A 23,999-nucleotide genomic window follows, 5' to 3' on the forward strand; every position below is an offset into this window, starting at 1 on the left:
CAAATTGTTCAAATGCAAGATTAGCCTGCCTCAAATGCATTAAAAAACACTTTATAAGCTTCAATGAATGAACCACATAAAGAAGGCCTAACTGAATTAGAAAATAATTATCTATACTGTAGAAAACATTTTAACAGTAAATTTGTTTAATTGAGCTCCACACGGACAAAATGACCGCAGAGATCAAGTAATGGTAATTTTCTTTGGTATGTAAAACAGCCAAGAAACTTCCTTTTGGGTAGGTCTTGTGAATAGAAGATAGGAAATAGTTCCAAAGTGATTACAAGGTGATAATACTGTTTCTGAGCAGCAAGCAAAATACACAGCACATAAGCATCAACAACACAAAACCTGTTTTCATACTTACAAGATCACAAAAAACAGTTAGAGAGATATAGAGAAAAATGCAAGGGTTACAGTACTGATTCAAAAAGAAGTCAGACAACTCCACACAGAATACTGAGATGGTGGAGTGGAATGATGGGAAGCTCTAGTCAAGAGAAGCAGAACTTGCAAAACTTCGTAATGAAGAAAAACAGTGTTCAAAGAAACAAGATACAGAAATTATTTTCCCAGCATGATTCCAAAGAAATATCACAGTATAAACTGCACTTTGCAAGATCAAAGACTAGATATTACAGTAATTGTGCTATGAAATGAAGAGCTTTGATTATGTGGCTGAACAGAAGCTGCTATCTCTTAACAGTATGCAGAAAAAAACATACATATTTAAGATAGTGCTCTCAGGCTTTCAAGGTTATTGAAGTCAACTTCCCTAAAGCAGCAGAACCTTGGAATAACAGAAAGAGCTCTGGTATAACTACAATTGGATGTTTTCTGAGTCAGGTAAGTGAGACATTAATTTGTCAATCTCGTGAGCAGACATACTGTCTACTGAGAACAATGGGAAATACTACTAATAACCCAAGAATGAGCTTAAATAAGGAAACTGCTATCTAAACAAAATGAATGTTTTTATGTATCTAACCTGTAAGACAATGCCTTAGTAAGAAACAGCAAGTGGTTTCTTTTTAAATGAAATAATAAAGACACTGGTGTATACCGATTTTTTTCCAAAACATCTAGTTTAAAGGAGCTTCATGGTCATCAAGGCAATAAATCAAGTATGACTATCTGAATTCCCCCTACTCTTAGAAACCCCTACAGAAAACTTAACAAGAAAGAAATGGTCAGTGCTCTGAGTGAGATGCATCAAACCCCACAACAAAGCTTCAGAAAGAAAAGGAACTTTATTAGTGGAAGGGAACATATAAACTATATAAATGTTGTTCAGGTCTGCATACAACTGCATTGTTGCTATATTGTAAAAAGGTAGAAAAATGTCTTGTGTCCATCCATCACCTGTCAAGCTGATGGATGGCTCCCTGCTATTAAACAAAATGCTATGGACATCATCTTCCTATAGGCATTAGTGTGTCATGCAGACAGACCACTAAATTAAATTTTGTTGGGTCTGTGTGTTTAACTTGTTCCAAGATATATTGAAGAATGTTCCCAGGATATTTTCAAATTTGGAGAATTTCACAATGCAATGGATTCACACTTTAACTGTACCAACGAAGTAAAGTCACATCCTTCCCTAAAAATCAAATTTTGTTTCAAAGTCACTAACTAAGAAATTTACATTCATCAGGAAGGATATTTTCCTTCTTACAGTTGCTTCTCAAGTAGCATTTCTTCTTGTAATTTTGGAGGAAATATGGAAATCCTCCCCTAAAAATACTTAAATATTCACTACCCTATAATCCTGAGATCTACAAATAAGGGTAAAGAGATTTTTTGATAAAAACACTCTCAATTACCCTTCCTGGAATATCTGACACACCATAGGTTTAAGTATCATGAACATATAAACTACAATTTACAGAACAGTCAGTTTTCACATATTTTCAAGAATATCAAATAGTTAACAATGCTTATTTTGAAAATACTTAAAACTACTTTCACCAGTCACTGTTTGCTTATTCATACTAATATCAAATTTGTAACATATAATAAGTAGGCATTGTTTTTCCATCCCTACCCATGCGAAACACCTTTAGGCAGTTTCCAACAGCCAGCCATTGGCCCAATATATGCATGTTCTTCTCATGTCATGTACATGAGAATAAAACTTTCAAGGAACTTCCTAGATTTTGTATCTTTTTCAAGTCTTCAGTTCTTTAACCAAATCACCGAAGCTTAAGAGATATCTTCTCATTTTTCTGTTCTTGTGTTACCTTTTCTAACTCATCTGTGGAAGATCAGTCTATTTCCTAGGTTTTCTAAAGCAGGAAATCTTATCCCAAAGAGATAACTGAGAACTCACACAGCATTATACATTGCTTCAGTAATGAAACGAACTCCGAGCTAACTGATTTGCAGCATGAACTAGTGCCAACTTGATTGATGACAATACTGTAAATGAAATCGTCACAAGCAATCAGTGCCAAAGACATTGTAATTCTTCCACACTACATGAACTACTATGCCCAGAAATGAAGAAAAAGGACAAAGTGAAAGTGTAGAACAACTGAAGGTATAACTAGATAGACTACTGGTCAGTGAAGTGAAATTTTCCATACCTGAAGATGTCACTCCCATCTGAGGAATAAGCTGTTCCTCCCTGCAGTTTTCACGACCAGGAACTAGTCTTTGATACCTTGCAGGATGAGGGTTGCCATCCACATCAACCAAAAATGGGGGAGGCATAAGGTGTGGAGCCTGCTGTGTCTGTTCGTCCAGGACAAAGTTGTTGGCATCACGGATAAGGGGCCGATAATCACTATGAAAGAACATCTGATCTGCTATCTGTAAACAAAGTCATTTTGTAATTTTTTTTAAAGAACCTATTACAAAAGCATACAGAAGAGAACTGCCAAAAGTATTTTTAACAGTGGTACTCATGGTCAGTTTTGCAAAAAACAGGGCTATAAGCTGATGTGTTTATTTCAGTTTAAAGGGGAAAATTTAATGACTCCATTATTACTTTGTTTCAAAGTACTCTTTTCTGTATAACACTGCAAAGGGAACAATCCACATGTTTGAGGGTGGGAAGCATTTAAAGAATAGGGGAATGGGGTAATATTTAACTACTAGAAGACATCTGACCAAATATAGCATTAATGTATTAGTTTATAAATTTTCTTCTACAGTCTGAATATATGAATAAATTTTCTGCTAATAAAAAATTGTGTCACAGACTTATGAGATATGGGGCAGGCAGAAGACTAGGAAAAATATTTATTGCATGAGGGCACTGCCAAATATTTTAACATCATCAAAATATATATATCCTTACTATAATGCTAGATATCAGAAAACGTTTCAGTTGATAAAATAAAGCCAAAATAAAAATTGAATTTCTCACTTTATTTTTTCAAAATACAAACTAAAGTTTTCTTTTTTATTTCTGTCCACCTGCTCCTAATTTATTATAGATGACTTTCCACAGACCCTCAAGACCGAAGAGTATTTGTCCAAATAAATATAAAAAGATGTATGCTCCAACCCTTGCTGGCACAGGTATCTCAGTATTGTGCAATATGAAAGATATTGAAGTGCAGGGAGAAAAGAAAAAGTGAATAGGAGAGAAGCTGATGCATATGTTGCACATCCCAGGACCACCTACTGGCTAGCAAACCTTGTGGCAGCTCATGTATTCAGTTGAACTGAATGAACAAGTGAAAATCAAATCACAAAATCATCATTCACACAAATTAATATTTCCAGTGCAGTATGAAAACAATTAAAGGATTGCCTCAATGCATAGAGATCTTAAACAATCTTGTCTTTGGAGCATGGAGAGAGGAATGCCCAAGTTTTCATAGAACATCCTCCGATTTCTGGAGAGTATGCTCTATCATGACCAATCCATAACATGGTTTCCAGTAATTTGTTAAGTAGAAATCAGCAAGGCAGAGATTATAGCAGCTACTCAGAGGTCTGGTCTCTCAGTGACAAATGTCTTCCACCCTGGAAGCAAGAAGACCAGGAACAAAGATGGCAACAGACATTTGTCAATTACAACATCAGAAAGTGCATCCATATGATACAGATTTTAAAAAAAGAATTGGGAAAAAATCTGAGATATCATGGGCTCTAGACCTCACAAAAATTCAGAAAAATAACAACAGGAAGAAATTTAAAAGATAAAAAGAAAGATGCAATGGAAAATAATTCACTTCAGAGATTTAAAAGACTACTCTTACAAAATACATATGGACAAGGTGATAACCCACTGCAGTGAAAAAGCTGACTGGATGAAATCTTGCTGCTAGATTCTTTGTTAACGGAGGCTGAATGAGAAAAAGTGCTTTCATTTGTCTGACTGACAGAATCAAGACCTGATTAACACCTTTGTTTCTTCATCTCACAATAGCTCAATATGATAGAGACAGAGGTCCCCTAGGAGTACTTACAATGTCTGTGAAAATCATAATAGCATATGCATTACTTACACTTAGTATAAGTCTTCCTACTAAGTATTTCCCACCCTGAGAAAAAAAAAGTTTTAAATGGCAAAGTCATACAACTTGTTAGTTTTATTATGTTGTGTCTTGGCTGTACAGTGTAATCTGCATCCCAGGTTTTGTGAGCAAAGGGAAGACCCAGTACAAGATCATAAGGGACTCTGTTGCAATTACACTTCTGTGTACCCTATATTGCAATCAAGTATAATAGGTAGACTAAATAATAATTTTCTACTCCATAAGATAATGCTGCATTTCTCAGAGAACACAGGTTCAGAACAACTCTCAGGTAGGATATCCCTACTGGAATCCAGGAAAATGTCATCTTGAGAAAAATCAGAAGAACTAGACATTCCATCAGAAAACCAGTCAGAAGTATTAACAATGAGACTTATTTGTTTATAAAGTATTAGAGATCAAATTCATGACAATAAGATGATATTACATCACCATTTGCATATGAGTCTTCTATTCATATGACTTCACAAACCCAGCTTGGGAATGAGCACAAAAGCTTCCTACAAGGTCTGAGTTCTATAGATAGATTCTCCTCCAATCACACATTCAGAATGCTCACTTTCCCTGAACGGGCACAGTTACACAAAGAGGTTTTCCCCAGTACTGCACCAATCTACTGTACAGGAACTGCCAACTTGCAGCTAAGTACTGTGGTTTGGGCAGTCTGCAGGAACAAATGCCTTAGAAAGCTCAGAGATCAGGTTCCCCAGGAAAGTGGCCATGGCACCAAGTCTGCCAGAGTTCAAAAAGCATTTGGACAATGCACTCCGGCACCCGATATGCTTTGTGCAGAGTTAGGAGTTGGTCTCGATCCTAGTGGGTCCCTTCTAACTCAGAATAGTCCATGATCTAAATCAGCAGAATAGTACCTTACACTTTAGAACTGCTAGTCACTCCTGAACAAGTTTCCACCTAATCAAGAACTTTGAATGTGCACATGCCCTGTTGACAGTGAACTTGGCTCAACTCTGCTGATGACACACTCAGATTTCAGCTGAGATTGGCTCAAGTAACCCCAGACAAGCAGCACATGTATTCTTTTTATTTTCCCCCCACAAAGAATTACTTCACAAAAATACACATTATCAAAAAAAAAACAAAAACAAAAAAACCCCATAAACCCCCCAAAAAAAAACCAACACCCCACCCCATTCACCCTCATTGTGGCCAAGATCACATTGCAGGGGAAAGAAAGCCTAGGCTTTGGTTCCAGTCAACTAGGAAATGTAGACACTATCTGAACATAACATGAAAAAACAAAGATGTAGAAAAATAAGAGCTTGTTCTCTCAGTAGAATTAACACCATCTCAACTATAATCACTGTCAATTCCAAAATGCAGAAATACAGGACAGGTTGCCACACTTCTTTCTTCTGTAAAATTTATTTCCCCAGAGAGATGGGAAACACCTTAAAGGCCAAAAAATGCATATCCTACCAGATCATAGTCTGACAAGATGTCTGAAACCCTCCCCAGTATCTGATGGGAGAAAGACAGAAAAAAAATCTCACCATCTCCAGCACCTACCTACCTGTAGTAACATTTTCCCATAAATCAGGTCAGACACAAACAGAGGTGATGAAACCACACATGGAAGACACCAGACACTTCCAAGCTGAGTTTTCTGTGAGTGGAAGACTGAGATTAAACTGGTAACAAATAAGTCCTATTTGCTCCCATTTCTGCTATGATGAAGAATGCCAAGAGTAACAGTGGCACAGCAACTGCTGTAGAGGATTATTTTAAATCATTCAATAAGTGAAAAGTTTAAAACTATCTTTTCTCAGGGGGCTGCAGCAAAAACCCCAAGAGAACCAAGGGTCTGTAAAATTCAAGCAGGGAAAATCAACTGCATTCATTCTACAAACACATTAAATTCTTCATAGGTAAATTCTCAAATAGCAGCATAAAGGAAAATTCTGATCTATCATAGCAAAGACCAAAAGACTCACAGTTTCAATTTGATTTCCAGCATTTTGAAGTAGCAGAGAACTACATTCTTCCAAAACAATTGGAGAGAAAAAGAAACCCAAAACAACCCATGGAGATGGTAAGAAAAATGTTCCTATTACAACAGGCTTTAATGTCTAGAACAGTAAGAATCCTGAAACAGAAAGAAAATTATCTGATAATCCTGATTTTCCTTGCTTGTGGTGTTTCTATTTATTTGTTTTATTTGGAATAGAACGGGATATTTGGAATAGAACGGGAAGTGCACAGATAGTAGTAACTGAGGGATAGCAAGAGCAGCCTAGTAGTGCAGACTTTAAATCATAGTTGAGAAACAAGGATAAAAAATAAATCTCTAAATGCAAATCCTTCTGTAAGACTACAGAAAGAAATGCAGTAGCTTACAAGATAAAGATTAAAATTCCTTTTGCACTCCCTCCTTCAGGTCCCTCTGCACTGCTGTTCGCCAAAATGCTTTCAAAACCTGCCTGAGCCCAAAGATCCAAAGCAGGAGGCAAGATCCAAAAAACAGCCCTTCACCAACAGCATTCAAGTGTCAGCCACCCGAAGCAGAGATGAAAATGGAGCTGATAGGTCTACCTAAGTCTTAGGAAAAGGGAAAAGAGACACACCTCATTTCCTTCCTGGGTGGTAAATGAAGAACTAAAATCCTTTGGACACTCCAAACCTGTATGGTTCCCAGAGCACGTTCCTCCACAAAAGAAAATAAACAACACCACATACCTTTACAGTCATGAGGGTCTGTGGCAAGACACCCACACTCAGAATACACAATGTAGACTATTAGAATAGACATTAGATAATAGACATTAGAATAAAGATATAATATTTTTACTAATGGTGGAGTATTGCTGTGTAAGCACAAAGGTATCCATGATGGTACTTCATTAGCAGACATAAAATTGCATCACTAAAATGTAGCACGTTTTTTGTAAATAATTCTAATATAGGCTATGCAATAATTAAATACAGATAGCAGGAATTAGTTCTATTACACACCCGTTCTTTGGGCTTACTTAGGAAGCAGGAAAAAAATATTCAAGTAGAATGTGTAACTACTATCAGTTCCACTGTAGCTTTTTCCCATTATCCATGTCAATCCATGAGTAGATATTTGTAACTTTGTCACTTAAGAGAGTAGACAGTGACTGGTTAATTTTGAATTCTGTTTTTAAATTATTATTATTATTATTATTATTATTATTTTGAACTTCCCATGTAAACAGTAGCTTAACAGAATGTTTCTATAATTTAAAAAAGGACAGTGAAAGAAATCTCATTGTCAACCACAGGCATCCAAAACATATTAATGGCTCAAAATTGTGTCAAAACATGCCTCCTTGAAACTAAGCTCTGAAGAAGTTTGTACAAATGCATTCAACACAGACAAACATTTTGATTTACATCTTGCACTGTACCTTGTCATATTTGCTACTGGAACCAAAGCCAAAAATCAGAAGGTGACCGTGAGAATCAGTACATGCAAAATGCTGTCCATCAGGAGAGCACTTGCAGTCGAAAACTGCACCATGTCCTTGTCCTTCAATCTGAAATACATCAACATACAAAATAATTAACAGAAATTAATAATTTTCAATTATGATTCTCAAAACTGTGGTTTTTGACACATTGAAATTTATTATAAAATCTGTATGACAGTATACTGCTAGATGGAAGTTACTTTAAAACAAAGCTTACTTTTTTAGCTATTCACTTTTCAGTGAATTTTGTAATAATGCTCATGAAAGATTCCAAATTGATAGCAGTAGAAACTGACAGACTTTATCCGCAAAGCAGGCATAGTATAGGAAGTGAAAATAAAAGCTTCCCCTTGAACGTCCTGCTAATGAGCCTAACCAGAGAGCTGGGCCCAGTTCAGGGCTTAGTCACTACGCCTTTTCCATCCTCTGCCTTCTTGCTAAGCTACCCCAGTAGCAGTGGCTGCTGTGGGGTGTTCCACAACACCTGCCCCCTGGAAAACGCACTGACATAGACAGCCCACATTTCACAGCTTAGCAGCTACCTGTTTCTGTAATTCCTACTCCTAATTTATTGGAGTGGGGAAGGAGTAAATTTGCGTAAAAACTCCACCTTTTATAGGAGAACTGCAAAGATTTTAAAAAAGGAATTTTTACCTGATACTCATTTTCTGTTTTCCAGTTCCATTAAGCCAGAACAAATGGGTTTTTGTTTTTCCCTGCAACCTGTCAATCAAGCAGAGGTGACCAATCACCACTCTGAATTTTCATGTCTTCAGCACCTCTTCAGAAAGCCCCTTTCTATTCTCCCCAGCAAAGCCCTTTTGCATTTCCTTTAAAGAGACACCAAACAAAATTCTTTCCCTAACTGTGGCACGCCTATATATTGCCAGGAAAGGGGGAAAAAAGCAAAACAAAACAAAAAACAATGATATTCAGCCTTCAGACAGTAACGCTGTGCACTTCTGCAGCACCTTCCAGAGGCCATCAGCATTATTTTAAAAAGTTAACAAAGCCTCAAAAATCCTATGAGATATGTACTGTTTTACTCTCTTACAGGCTGAGACAAAGGCAAGAATTCTAAATCTTTTCCCCACAGTCTTACAACACATCCACACCCCTGCACATCCCCCCAGTGACAGAGGCTGCTATATCTATTGCTTTCAGGTCTTTCTCACTACAGGTAATTTCCCTAAAAGTCAAATGAGTTTCTGGACTAGTGAAAGAGGAACATAAACCAATGCAAGTCTTACGTTCTATTTTGCCCATTATTCCAGAAGAAATGAACAGAAGTATCTCACAGAAAGAGATGGAAAATAAAAACAGAACTTCAAGCAAGTGACACTAACATCACAGCAGTTAGGAATGCAGAATTAATTTAGTCTAATCGAGATCCAACTACCACAGCAAAGCTACAACTTTGTGCTGCTTTTTGCATATAGAAAGCTCACTATATTAAAGGGAGACAGTTTGGGAAAGCAGGTGGAAAGCAGACAGAATTTCACCACAATAATAAGCTTTGCAGAAACATAGTTAAAATTGGAAAAGAAATTTTACACAGAGATTTCTGTTCCCTTACCCTTCCTCCAACAAAGGAATCATCAGTATCAAGCTTCCTAATGTTGAAGTCCTTCATAAACAGAATTTCACAGTTCAGCCTAAGTTTTGACTACCTTTAGTTTTACTAGGAAACAATACATGTTGTGGGAAGAACTATTTGCTAACCATGGTGAGGGGAAAAATTATAAACAGAAGGAAAAAAATCCAGCTATTAAGATGAGGGGTTTTTTAATCATTTCCATCAAGAAATGGTTTGGATGGACCATTTTCAAGAAACCCCTGGAAATTAGAGTGTTAATCAGAAAACATTCCCTTCTTATGTAAAGGAAAAGAATAGTGCTCTACTGTTTGGGGACAAGTACAGTGCAAATAGTTTTAATATAAATGTGCCCAGAATTTGGTTTTAAAATTGCTTCCAGAAAGGGCAAGTCTAAGACCTTTCAGAACAAACCTTCAAGTCTGAAGTACAAATACTTGGAAATAAAGATTCTTATAGGGAACAAAAACTACCACTGAGGATAACTTTCCAAGACATAATTATTATTCTAAATTAAAGAACAAAGTCAACGAGAGTGACCAGAGAGTCAAATTCTACCCAATAGAATTTTCTTTTCAATAAAACTAATTCAGGATTAATAAGTGACAACTTACGATAGAATTTTTTCCATAATTAAGCTAACACAATCTACTAGAGGAGCTAGTAATTTGAAACAGAAACTAAACGTTAAGTTGCAAAAAGGGAAGCTGTAATAAATCAGTGAAGTTGTCACTTCAGCAGGCTAGATAAAGAATTTCAGCAAGAAGAAAGCTGCCTTCCCCTATCCATCTCTTTTAAATCAAAGATGCAAGAACTACGAAAAGACTGTATCCCAACAAGATTTATAGTGCGTATTCTGTCTTGAACCTTCCCCTGCTACACATAAAGATATCAATTGTGAAGGAAAGAGGCTGTTCAGAAGTACAGAAAAAGCACTGGTTAATTAAAAGCTGTCACAGAATCTCAGAATCATTTGGGTTGGAATAGACCCTTAAGATCACATAGTTCCAACCCCCTGCCATGCGCAGGGATACCTTCTAGACCAGGTTGCTCAGAGCTCCATCCAACCTGGCCTTGAACACTTCCAGGGATGAGGAGCCCCCAATTTCTCTTACATCCCGTTCCAGTGCTTCAACAAAGGCTGTGTCACAAAAAAAGGCTGTGAAAATGAACAAGACACTCCTGGTAGCAAAGCAGGTAGCAAGGATTTTTCAGCTAAACAGGGAAGAACCAGTGATGCTATACAATGAGGACTAAGTAAAGATTTTTTTTGTTTTGTTTTAGCTCCAAGAATTAAGAGTCCAATTTGCCCATATTTTCACTAGCAAGGAAACATGTGGACATTGGTATATCCAGAAGGGAGGAATGATGATGAAATAACAGAATGAAAAAGGGAAGACTTTTCCTCTCAGTTTTGAGGAAAGCTTATTGTTTGCCTCAAACCAGGGAAAATAGAGCTGTCAAGCTTGTACACAAAGTAATGTCTTAAATGCATAAAAATTATTTGTTGTATGAAAACAGAATAATAACACTTACATAGCAAGCTCAGTAATAAGCCTTTTTGACCTGTTATCAATAGATAGTATGAAACAGCTAAACCCTATTTTCAAGAAGAGCATAAAACATGGAAGAAAAAGTAATTCAAATAAGATGAAAAATTAATAGAGTATCAGAGAAATTTAGGAGACTTTCTTCAGAAAAATAACTCATTTTTTAATGCCAAGAAAATATAACTCATTCAACCTAGCTACATTTCAAAGGCATAATATGATACTTAAACTTGATTCAAATGATTGTGATTAGTAGAAGAAATGCAGAGTAGGCAAACTTTATAAAGAAAGGTTAACAATTACTAATTTCAGAAAGACATCCAGAGCTAAAAGGATGTTATCATTAAAGTTTCTTAAGTCAGGCCTTTCTGTTATTGACTAAATAAAAAATAAGAGCCCTTTGATGAAATGAACATTAGTGAATCATCCACTGAGAACAAATTTGGGACAGAATAAATTATATCAATTGAAGCAATTAAAAGTCAACAGGACAAAATGCAACAGAGGATGAACCTAATAAGATTATTAGAAATAACTTACTAGCACTTTTACTGCCAGAAAAAATAATGAAACTCAGTCTACATCAAATAACACTACACATTTCTATACAATCTTCCAACACTAGTCACCAGCACAGTTTAAAAAAAAAAAAAGTTAAAAAAAAAAACAAATAAAAATCAGTGAACCAAAACCTCTACTAGCCTGAGGTAGAATCCATCCTTCATGTTAAGGAAGTGAGGCAATTAGTTGGAAATAGAGGGAAAAAGATCACTGCGCATTCTCTGCAATACATTACATATAATGCAGCAATAAAAAGAAAACTGCAATTCTAAACCAAACCAGAAGTGCATCCAGAAAAAAAAGTGCATATGTGCTAGACAAATAGACAACACTTAAGAACAAAATCTTCCAAAGCAGTACACACTTTTTGCTTCCCATGTTCAAGATTAATAAATTCTAGAGGAACAGCTACAGAGTCATTCATCATGATAACACAAAATCTAAGAGCTCAGCTTCTTTATATGAACACTAAGGAGAAAGGACTATTTTGTATGACTATACTAAAAGACTTCTAGCAAGAAGAGAACTACTATACTAAAAGACCTTAAAGAGGATGAGAAATTCTCTACTTCATGCATAGGAACAAATGAATATAAGTTACAAGCAACATCCAAACTTGAAAAATTAAATTCAGATTCTAACAAAAATAACAATGGTATGCTAGAACAAATTTCTGAAACTAGCAAAAAAAGCAGCACTAATTATTATTAAAATCTCTTTTAATAAGTGATGAAACTACATCATAACTGTTCAAATCAAACCAGACTCCAAGTATCTGGAAGTTCCTTTGCAGGTTTGTGCTCTCCTTTGCTTTAAGGAAAAATCTGCAATCACAACATGCTTCCATAAGCCAAAAAATATCTACAGACTTTCTGCAAAGTTAAAGGAGGTTGCTACTCATTTGGAGGAGTGGAAAGCAGACTTACTTTTTAAGCCAGTTTACAAAAATTTTAAAAAAACCAGCAGATCTTCTACACTGCTCCCAGAGCAGTAACAAAAGATGAAATGGTAGGAAGAAGATAGGGAATAATTAAATTCAGAGTAATGTATTTACTAAAAATGTTTCTATCCTCCTACCAGCCAAGTCAGTTATTTATTCAGGAATGCTGCATATGTCTTGAAAAATAAATCTATCAGTTAAAACGTCTGATAGGTCACCCACCCTGTGGACGCCTGAAGTTATATAAAGGCTATATATATATAAAGGCGCTATATATATATATATATATATATATACACATATATATATATATAATTTACAGCTCTTATTTTTTGTTATTGTTAAAGATTTTCCTTACTATACATCCTGCAATCTTATTACTGGCTTCTTCTATTTGAACTACTAGAGCATTATGCTGGTTTTGTTCTCCCGAGTCTGTTTCTCAGGATGTGCTCTTATGTGCTCTCAAAAATTTCAAACCATTACAGAAGGACTATAGACAAACTGATTCAAAATAATGCATCCATAACCTCACTTAGGTCATTCTGTATTTCACATAACTACAAAACCTGACTTAAAAATACAATCCTACATAATTCCACTGAAAGTGAAAGCCTTTATGAAGGCCACAGCAGAAGAAATATTGTTTTCACATCTCTAGTTCCCCCTGGAAGTTACATTGTTCATATAAGCAAGAGACATGCCTTTCAGACATTAGTTTAAAAAAAATCACCTTCTGTGGCAGAAAATACACACACAGAGCATTCTGCTGATGTGTTCTAAATGGAACTTGATCTTTCACACTGTTCTTTTGACAAGGACTTCCAATATTTTGGTAGGTCATTTAGCCTAAAACTAATCAAGTAGCTGTTAACAAAGATCTAGGTAGGCCTGATAGGTTTAAAAGAAAGGAAACAATGTTATAAGTGATATGATAATGCTATCATGCCTTTAGAGTTTGCCAGTTCAAATTGAAAGTAGAAGTAGAATTAGAAAATAAGAAACCACATCACACAGATCAGTGGAAGATCAGACTTTAGAAGATGGGGCAGGAAAAACATTAAGGTACACAGACATAAGTAGCCATAGCATAGGAGCTGCCTGCAATGAAGTGCCCACTTAAAGCTAAAAATAAAAGACAGTCAACAACCAGCTCTCTGAAGGAGCAAGAGCACACAGAAAAATCCAATTGCAACTCAGTGGTCTCTGCTTGATTGACAACTTGCAGGAAGAAACCCTTTTAACCTGAATCAGTTAATGCCATAACACTGACAGTAAATTCTAAACAAAACAAGGATTAAACTGCACTAAAACATTAAAACAGTCATTAACAGGGAATGTGTGTGCCCAAATTCATGAAATTCATGAAAACTAGACATCATTGCCATTATGAAATACATTCCTACTACAACCTCCATGGGGTTTCTAATATTTTTGACTGATTTATATTTTTAAAAAAATGTGTAAAGAGGGCAGAAAGACTGGGCAAGTAGACAAGCAACACATCACTGCATCCAGACAGTCTGATTCTTCAACTGTACTACAGACTCTCCATTAACAGGATCAAAATTACACCCTCCACAATTTCCATTGTAGAAATCAGGAAAATTCTTGCAGCTTGCTTCAACTTGACCTTTTTATGGCCAAGTTCTGTACATGACGACTTCTGTCACTGCCTACGCTAATAACTCTAAATAAATATAAAACATATCCAAAGCTCTCAAAAGCTAAGAAAGTGTTTCTATTAATTTTTCAAAAGATACATTGTTTAAAAGTTGGAGAAAATGTATAAGCTTAAAAAAGAATCATGCAATACAACTACCATCCATCCTAGAAAAGTAATTAAGGACTTGGAAAGAAACGCATGGAACCAGGAATAGCACCAGACAACTTTACATTAGACAATCAGTTTGCTACAGACTTGGGGACAAAACACTTGGACATTATCTTCAGTCATCTTATTCCTTAATTTCTGTGTAGCCATAATTTTCAACCTTAATATCATTGTGTGAGATGATTTCAGGGTTGAGGGGTTTTTTTGAGTTTGTGTGTTTTGGTTGGGTTTTTTTAATATATTATATATATTAAAAAAATAAAAATTTACCTGCATTTACGCACATTTACTTGTATCTGTCTATGAAAAGGCATATATTCACCATGGTAGCTTCACATAGTGAATGTAAAACAAAATTAGCATGAATGTACTCACTTGTTTCAAAGCTTTCTCACTGGATGCATGGCAATACGCATTTTCAATTTCAAAAACAAGTTTAATGTTTTAAATACAATTATTGCTTTGTTAAATTATGTATCATCCCATCTCCAGATTTTATTCCAGCATATCTAAGTATGATCTGTTTCACCACTACATCATTTTAAATAAAAGCAGCATTTAGAGAGATACAACTATAACCTTCACATAACCAGATAAGTAAGACCTTACAAGGTAGGTTAGTATCTGCTTGCTGATTCTACAGCTCCAACAGATTTCAAAGGCAATCAAATGAAATAAAGGCATTTCAGAGATCACCTTCAAAACAACCTTATCAAATTCACTTTTTGTTTCTTCAGCACAAGGCTTCTCAACAAAGAAGCAACCTGAAAAAGAAAACTAAGGACCAATACAAGTCAGAGTTTTTTCTTTACTATAGCAAAGTCATAAGAGCTTGGGTCTTAATTTCAAGATTGGCCAGAAAACCAAGAGATGTAAAAATAAGTTTGTGAGTATATTCTCTCAATGATATGAAAGCACTCTTCACTGCATAAGTTTGAACACAGTCAAATGAAAGCTACTACAACAGAGCTAAAAGTAAATAAGGTTTTAATAAGTGGTCCTGCACCATTTCAAGATCCTTCCAACACATCTTTTCTTCTACCTAACTTTTGCAGAGGTAACTGTCAGAAATATAGTCATGTTGTAACCCTTAAAGTGAAAAAGCAGACGCTGGAATCTTCTCAAGTAACACACAGAGGTCTCCCAGCAAAGTATATCTTTTGTTCTTCACAAACAGTATTTCAGGAAAAATCAGACATAACCACTGCAGCTTTTCAAAAACATCTCACTTCATGTACCTGATATTGATGTATAGATGTTAAAAATCTAATTTACAATTAGTTGTTTTTTAATGTACCAATATTTAACCCTTTCACTAAAAATTAAATAGCACTGAGAGAGGCATAATGAATGTTGGTTTGAAAACTACATTAACAAACTGTGGTAAATTTTCCCCTTTGGGGTATTTTCTCTAGAATTTGTGGTTGAACAATTACATTAAGTCAGTCATGCTAAATACCTAGTCCTCATGTCTTGCTAAGAAATCCTGACCAGCTTTCTCAACCACAGCTCAGTATTTTCACCTTTCTGATAACAAGCACTGAACCATCATATTTGAGACTACATTAGAGAAGCCAACTCAAGCTATGAGTCAAGTTGGTAAACCAGGATAAGACATTCAAATTTTACAATTCTATAGTTGAAAGTAGAACATGTTTTATTATTCCATAACTAAAATGTTTGTAGAATCAGTAACAATTTTACCCTGCTGCAAAGCTCTGAGCTTTTTTTTTTAATTTGGTTTCGGTTTCTTTTTGGCTTGGGTTTTTTCCCTACGTATTATTAACTTCTGCAGTCCTTTTTAACTCCAACCAAGAACATAAAGAAAAAATCAGCCCTCCAAGTTTGTTAGGTCTGATAAAGTAGCTTATACCTGTTCCACTGTATGTTCAACAACAGTTTATATTTAAGTTCTTTAAAGAGTTTTTCGGTACCAAGAACTTTAGAGTTGCTATTCCCTATTAATTCAGTTAAAGAGAATGACTACATTTAAGTTTTGATATGGTAACATAATACCAAGTCATATAACTTTATCTTGCTGAAAGGATCTGTAACTATTTACATAAGGTTCCAGTAATATGTTCTTTCATCCTTTCAGAAATAAAAGTTTCCTCACCATTTCTGTTTTAGCTGTCATGATTTAATTTAGAAGAAAAAAAAAATCCAAAAAAACCCCCGTATCTTTGTTAATTGAGTTAAACCCAGGTTTATCCTAAAATTTTGAGTAATTTCCTTCTGGGCTGACAATTTTAAATGAAGTTGGACAAAATAATGTGCTGCTAAATTTATATGAAAATTGCAAGTGCAAAACTTTAACTTATTAGAACACTGTCACTTTTTAATTCAGCTGCTTACATTGTACCTGTTTTAATTTGTTTTTTGACACATATGGAAGAAACCATGCTCATCACACAAACCAAATCTTTGAACAAGCTATTAAACAGTCTTTTTAAATAAACACAAAAGTGTGTAAATTCTTACTTTGCTTAAAAAATGTTAGTATTTCAGACCTAGGTTTCACAACCTGTTGAAAATTAAAACATATTGTAAAGAACACATGTAAATCACAACATGTCACAAGCTTTCTAGTTCCGGATACAATGTCTATTTACATAAAATGCAACTAATGCATTTTAAATGAAAGTGTGGGACTACTCATCATGAGCTCCTAACAGAACACTGCCTAGAAACGAAGAAAACAGCTAGAATTCTGATATAGAGACTTAGAACAAAATATGCCCCAGTTAAAAAAAAAATTAAAATAACTATTTTTTTTCCTAGGATCTATGAGAAGCCTCATCCTACCTTACACCAAACCACAGCTATGAAAGACATTGTTGTCCTTCTAAATCTCAGTGAAAGAGCATTATCTTAGCTCCAGGATCAGTCTTTCACAAACAGCCAAGAAATGGAACGGTGGCCTGTATCTTCTCCAGTAGCAATGCAACAAGCATGTCAGCCTGCCTCTCAGCCTTGCCATTTTAAAGGTTTATTTTGTATTATTTCAATTTTCTGACCATTTCCATAAAACTGGGACAGAAGGCATAAGAATGACAAATATCGATTCAAGCACTCAGATTTACACTGCTGGTTTTGAACCACCAATATGGTTTCCAGGGCAAGCAACATTTACGCAGAGGAGAACAGTGGTGTTTCTGGGGGAAATTAAAGCTTTTCTTTCACAAATATAACTGAGTTACTTGTCATTTCACAGAAAGCTGAAAGTGGGAAAGGGGAAGAGCAGGTTCAGTTCGAATTTTTTCTTTTTCTTCCTTCTCCTCCAAAAGAATCAGAAGGTTCCTCCAAATGATTAGTTTAGAGTTCAAATTGTAATGCATTTCTGAAACACCCTTGGTATTTCGATATGCTCCCATGAAATGTGCTTTGGCATTTAGAAAAGGACTCATCATACAATTCTCAACAGTTAGAGATATACACACTGTGATGTGTAAGTGTCAAAGGCTAAGGTGGCTTAGCCTTTCAGCAATTCAGTCAGTCACAAAGATAGAGAGATTTTGAAGTACTCAGGTCTGTGAATTTAATACCAAATTGTAAAAAAAAAAAAATAATATTTTCGTATCAGTATTTCAAAGCATTCCTTATAGTACAATGAAAGAACTCTAAGCCCTGAGTTTCAAGGGAGTTCCAGAACTACCACCCAGAGTGTGTTAAGGATATCCGAACACAAACAGTGCTCAGAAAGACTCTCTTAGCACTAAGGTAATGTCACAAGAATCAGTCCAGATGAACACTTCACAACTGGCAACACATTAAGATAACAAATAAGCAAAAGGCCAACCTTGACAGGCTGTCAGGCACACAGGAGGCACCCAAGGCACACATATGTCAGACATAAGAAGGCTGACTGCTGGTTACAGCTGAGCCTGCCTTCTCAAAGAAGTGACTCACAATGAGAGTCAATCAAGCAAGACAGGAGAACAACACCTAGTCATGAAAGATCTTTTGTTGTTGGTTCTCTTTGGGTATTTTTTTGAAATCTGTTGTCCAGAATTCTTTTTTTCTTTAAAGGCTTCAATACTCCTACTTAATTAATTTCTACATTACACAAAGATTTCTTAAATATAAGGCTCGTCTTTATCAAAACACAGGCTTCCTGTTTCAGTAATTACAATGCCTACCTACAGAATCTGCCTAGTCAGGTATCAGATTCAGGTAAAGCAATGACATTCAAAGACACAGTAAGAATTCTAATATTCTATAGTGACAAAAAAATTTTAAATGCCTGCTCTCCCCTAATCTTTCCTTCTTGCTACTGTCGCACAGACTTCATACTTTCAAAAACATACTTTAAAGTAATAGGAGTCACCATATGTTCCTGCAACTGTTCATAAATCTATGCTATAAACCAAATTCTTCTCTAAAAAAAAAAAAAGGATAGGAAAAAACCCAACAAAAAAAATCCCAAGCAGACAAAAAATATAAAGAACAGAACTACAGGCTTGTACATATCCTAAAATCTTTCAGGAAACTCCTTTCAATATTCTTTCCCAGGGCAGCCCCCTCACAGAACAAGAACTATCAGGAGAAACCTATACTCCAAGGCCCCAGACAAAATGCTTTTTGCAAGCAGTCTGAGTCAGCAGAGCCCATCCCCAAGAGGTACTAGAGCAAAGTGTGCTTAAGTCCAAAAAGTAACAATCAAGGGCAGCACCATAACATCACAAACCTATTTACGGTCAGACTCAAGGAACACCAATACTTAATGTCTAAATTATAATACTAACAAAAAGCCAGTCATTAAACCAAACAAAGACCCATGCATCCATCTAACATTACCAGACATCTCCATTTAGATCTGAAATATTATGTCCGTATAGTTTGGGGTTTTTTGAATTCATATGTTCTCAGCATTGAGAAACTTCTATTTGAAGCCTAAGGGCTAAGCTGCAGCACATACCATCCAAGTGTCAATCCTGGAATGTCTAACAAACCAACAGCATCAGATCTACTAGGAAGTAACTTAGTGGGAACACCTGAAAGAAAACAAATGCTGTGACAAGAACTGAGTGGTGTACACCTTTTATTTATGACTTCATGGAACAGGAATCCTGCAAATACCAAAGCTTGCCTGAAGACAAAGAATTTCCACCACTTTCTAATTTACCTAGAATGATTTGTATACCCAAGAAAACTAGCCAGTACCTAATGCACAGGCTACAGGTTCACTTCTCTCCACTAGCACAATTTGGGAAAACTGGGAAGAAGTCCTATCTAGGGCATTTATAGCCAAGATGCTCTCCTGAGTAAGCAGCAGATGTTGAATTGAGTGCTTCACTACTGAGGATAGAACCAAATCAAGGTCTTCCATTTCCTGACTCCAACAGCCAAGGCAATCCCAAAAAATCAGCCTGCTCCTGTAGGCTCCTTTAGGAAAGCAAGGACCTCCCTTAGTTGCTGGAAACATGCCTTATCACTCAAGGGATCCAGATGCCTCACTGCAGCTTTGAATAAGAGACTGCATTTCAAATATATCTTTATGTACCTTATCATGCAGCTGCTTTCACCAGACAGCCTACCATTCAGTGTATTTTCTCCCCTTGATCATCCACCAAGACACCTACAGCTCATACAATCTTCAGCAAAATAAACTACAATTTGAATATTTACAAGAGTCTGCACTGTTCTTCTGTAGCAACAACACGGTTTTTGTGAAATACATAAACTCTGAGACAGTTGGCTAAAGGAACCACTCAAGAATTATTACCCTGTTTCTTCAGAATGCTTCTTTGTACCTGCGAAATACAGTAGATAAAACTGCCCTAACATTGCACCAAGAACACATTCTTCATTAGCAGCTGTATTAAGTCAGGCCTGGTGTGAATATGACATAGGCCAAAAACCAAACATCTGTATTTACACATGCAATTTAAAACCATCTCATCATCTTGCTAAATGTCAAAATTGCTTAAAATGCTTTAACCATCTCACACTCTTCATATTTCTATGGCAAATTGCACTCTCTGGCATATTGAAAACACCCCCTGAGTATAGGGGACTCAAGTCACTGAATAAAACCAGTTCTGAATGTCCATGGACTCCAACACCAAGTTATGCAATACTTACACAACTAGACCATATGAAATGAAGACTACAGGTGAAAACATGAAATACATAAAGCATATATACTTACTGAGAGTACCCCATGTGACAGTATGGGGTGACTATTAATGATAAAGACCAAAACCTGGCAAACAGTCCAAAGATGCTTCAAATTAAGCACAATTATGACAATTAATTTAATAGCAAATCTTCAGTTTAAAAGCCTGGGAAAGTATGTTCTGCAGGACCACCAGAGTCACCTAGTGGGACCAAACTGCAACCAGCAAGGAACAAATAAATGGAGGAATCAAAGTTGAAGTTAAATACAAAACAAACAGTATATTTGGTTATTGTGACTTTCTTTGCTATTTCATATTCACTGACTGGATAAAAGAATTAAGATTGACACTGCTTGGTGCTTTGTTTCTTTTGGTTTTTTGGGAGGTTTTGGTTGGTTGGTTGTTTGTTTGTTCAGGGTTTTGTTTGGTTTTTTTATGTTGACAATGAAGGGATCTGGGGCAGGGTGGAAAGTAATTTAAAAAAACCCAACTTTATTTAGGCTTTAGATGTACAAAGCAATTCATCTAGGACAGAAATAACTGACTGGACTAATATTAAGCCAACAGTCTCCTATGATTTTGCTAATTCAACCAACTCCCCCAAGTTCTGCAACATTTTTTAAGGAACTTTTGTTATGAAAAAAAAAATCACTAAGTGCTACTTTTTGTACCACAGACCAGGCAATGATAATGAGAGATTTTTCATTTGCCATTTAGGAAACAGAGAAGGTTGGCAGCTCTGTATGAATTCATTTACACCACTATTGTAAACCAGAGCACTTAAACTTTGCAGGTCTGCAGAGGTGACTGCACAATGTCCTCTGCCTGCCACCCATCACCTAAGAAAACCTGTAATTTCCACCCATGTCTTTTGCATCAAACACAGTGGTGAAAAATTCAGTCCATAGAGAGATGCCTCTCTTTCATACCTGGCTCATACAGTGTAATTCCTTGGTTTGAGATGAACTGATTGCCAGATTTGCAATTCCCCTCACTTCATACAGCAGGCAGACTTTCTCATATTTGTTTCTAGCATTAAGCACAGATTACTAGCTGCTGAGATCTTCTGATTGTCTACAAATTTCTCTTGACTCCAAAGATATTAAAACGTATGTGACTACTACCTTTTTAGGTGCTTATGTTGCATGGCACTCTTGACACAATTATTTCAGTGTTTTGGGGGCTGCTTAATATCATGGCACCTGTAATTTAGATTCTGATAGTTCTTAAATGGACTTGGTTTAAAAAGAGCAGATTAGCTCAGACTCTTCTGACCTAAACTCCATGAAAACCATTATACATCCATTGTAAGTAGAACTGGAAATGCAAGCTAACCATGAAATGAGAACATACACCTCAACTGGCAACACGGAATAACACCAAGTAATGAAGATGCATGCTCATAGCTCCAATATGATTGTCTTGGATCCTTCATAAGCTCAGTTACAGAAATCACTGCAGAGAGAGCACTACTCAACCCAGGCCATTGCTGAAGGAATCTAGGTTGCACTCTGTCTGATTAAGACTGGCTGAATTTTCTCTAAGACCTTATGAACTCTACTGTAATGCACATCTCAAAACCTTTCTTTAGATCAGTGACCTTCCTGGCTTAAGCTCATTTCTGAATGTCCCTTACCTTTTTGTGACTATATCTATGTGTGTCTCTTCTTCACATGATTTTCTTTATGCTGGTCTCCACGACTGCCATTCCACTACAGCTGAAGCCCATTTGCCTACTCTCAAGCATTCCAAATTATTGTGGATATTCTACAAAGACTTTTGTAATTTTGTCCATGAGACAAAGTCTGAATTGCACATACATCATTACCTTTTTGAGGAAAAAGGTATGTACAAAGACCCACTTAATATCAAGAAACAGATGAAAACACCTATTGTATTCATCTTGCAGGAGAATTAGTCTAGTGCAGAACAGACCAAATTTGAAACCTGCCTGTGGAGGAGCTCTACACAGAAAGAATGACAGTATTCCATCCAATGGGCCAAGGCGACATACAACTACCTTGTATGAGATCAGGAGACTCCTGAACAGCTTTAGCCAGGTTAAGAATTAGTAATGCAAAAATAAACCAAGTTCCACCTTGGCTCTCCAGGCAGGGAAAATGCACGAAAGGAGGATCTTTGTCACCCCATCTCTTACACATGATTTCTGACAATGTAACTAGCATTCCAATTTTGTGTGGATCAAGCATACAAAAACAAAACACTGTGAAATACAGCCAAAGAAACAATTTTTGACATTCTATAGATTTACTCTTTGCCCCACTGAACTGAAAAGGAATTTCTCGTGACTTCACCAGATGCAGGATCTTGCTCTATACATAAATCATACTTCAAGATGGCCAACATAAAAATGTACTAAAAACAGAAGGTTTAGAATGATTGCTTTGGCATATCTGTACAAAGCACAATAATTACCATGTTGAAGTAAGACCGGATTTTGACCCCTCTTGCCAAATCCCAAACTATGACATTTCCATCATGTCCAGCAGAGAAGAGAACTCTTGGATCAAATGGGTGAGGTTCAAGTACAAACACTTCATCTTCATGTCCCTGAAAATAAAGACACAGCAGAATGAAAAAGAGTATTGCCTCAAATATTTGCCCAATGACTCAACATGGTATCACTAGCAGCTGCCACACTAACCTATGAAAATATCCAGCAAAAAACTACTTCAACCACACTTTATTTTTGGTAGCAGTGGATTACACTCTTTTCTTTCCAGTTGCAATTTTACCTTCCTTAGTAGTTTGTCAAGTATGTCACCTTCACAAGTACGTCCCAATACTTTCACCAGGATTTTAAAAAGATTAGTGTCCAAAACACTTGGTATCTTGGGGTCTTAATATTTCACAGATCTCCATTTTTTCAGCAGAGTATCAGTTAGAAATTTAAATTAAACTCATAAAGAATGAAATATATATCTTAAAGGTAGAGAACAATATCTTCAAAATTAATGCTAAATTTTAGAGATTTGCATTAAGTATTTCCATCTCTAAGCAGATTATCAAGTTACCTAGAGTTAACCATTTTCTCAATTACAAAAGAAGTGTCAGACATTAGTAAAACTGTAGATTTATTTTAGTTAGAAGACTAATTTTTGTACTCATTGAATTATTAGATTGCAGAAGTGTCTCTGGTTAAAGAAGGCAAATTTACTCATTAACAGTATTTCAAAACATCACATTAAATAAAGATTAAAAAGCCAACAGTTTCCTTCTCTCCTTCAAGATAGAACTCCATTAAAAACAAACAAACAAACAAAACAAAACAAACAAACCAAAATGTTCAAAATTAGTTTCAGACATCTTGAACTGCGGTGGTTACTTGCAACTTTAAGCTTTTATTTTCTAATAAGCAGCTGACAGACGTATCTATTACACTTCAATTATCTGGAAACATTTGTCATGGCAGTTTTCAGACAGGAAAAACCATAAGGA

At 35.9% G+C, this 23,999-nt stretch overlaps 1 protein-coding gene across 2 annotated transcripts in view; it reads right to left on the reverse strand.

Annotated features, from left to right (window-relative positions):
* LOC119699803 (pleckstrin homology domain interacting protein) overlaps nucleotides 1-23,999 on the reverse strand; it is a 107,293-nt gene that overhangs the window by 44,635 nt on the left and 38,659 nt on the right. For both annotated transcript variants that reach the window (XM_038133769.1, XM_038133768.1), the window contains exons 15-17: nucleotides 22,977-23,111; nucleotides 7,880-8,008; nucleotides 2,586-2,811 (exon numbers count right to left, since the gene is read on the reverse strand). In XM_038133769.1, coding sequence (XP_037989697.1) covers nucleotides 2,586-2,811; nucleotides 7,880-8,008; nucleotides 22,977-23,111 — 490 coding nt within the window. The remainder of the gene's footprint in view (nucleotides 1-2,585; nucleotides 2,812-7,879; nucleotides 8,009-22,976; nucleotides 23,112-23,999) is intronic.

The sequence above is a fragment of the Motacilla alba genome, chromosome 3, assembly GCF_015832195.1.
Source record: "Motacilla alba alba isolate MOTALB_02 chromosome 3, Motacilla_alba_V1.0_pri, whole genome shotgun sequence".
Taxonomy (NCBI): Eukaryota; Metazoa; Chordata; class Aves; order Passeriformes; family Motacillidae; genus Motacilla; species Motacilla alba.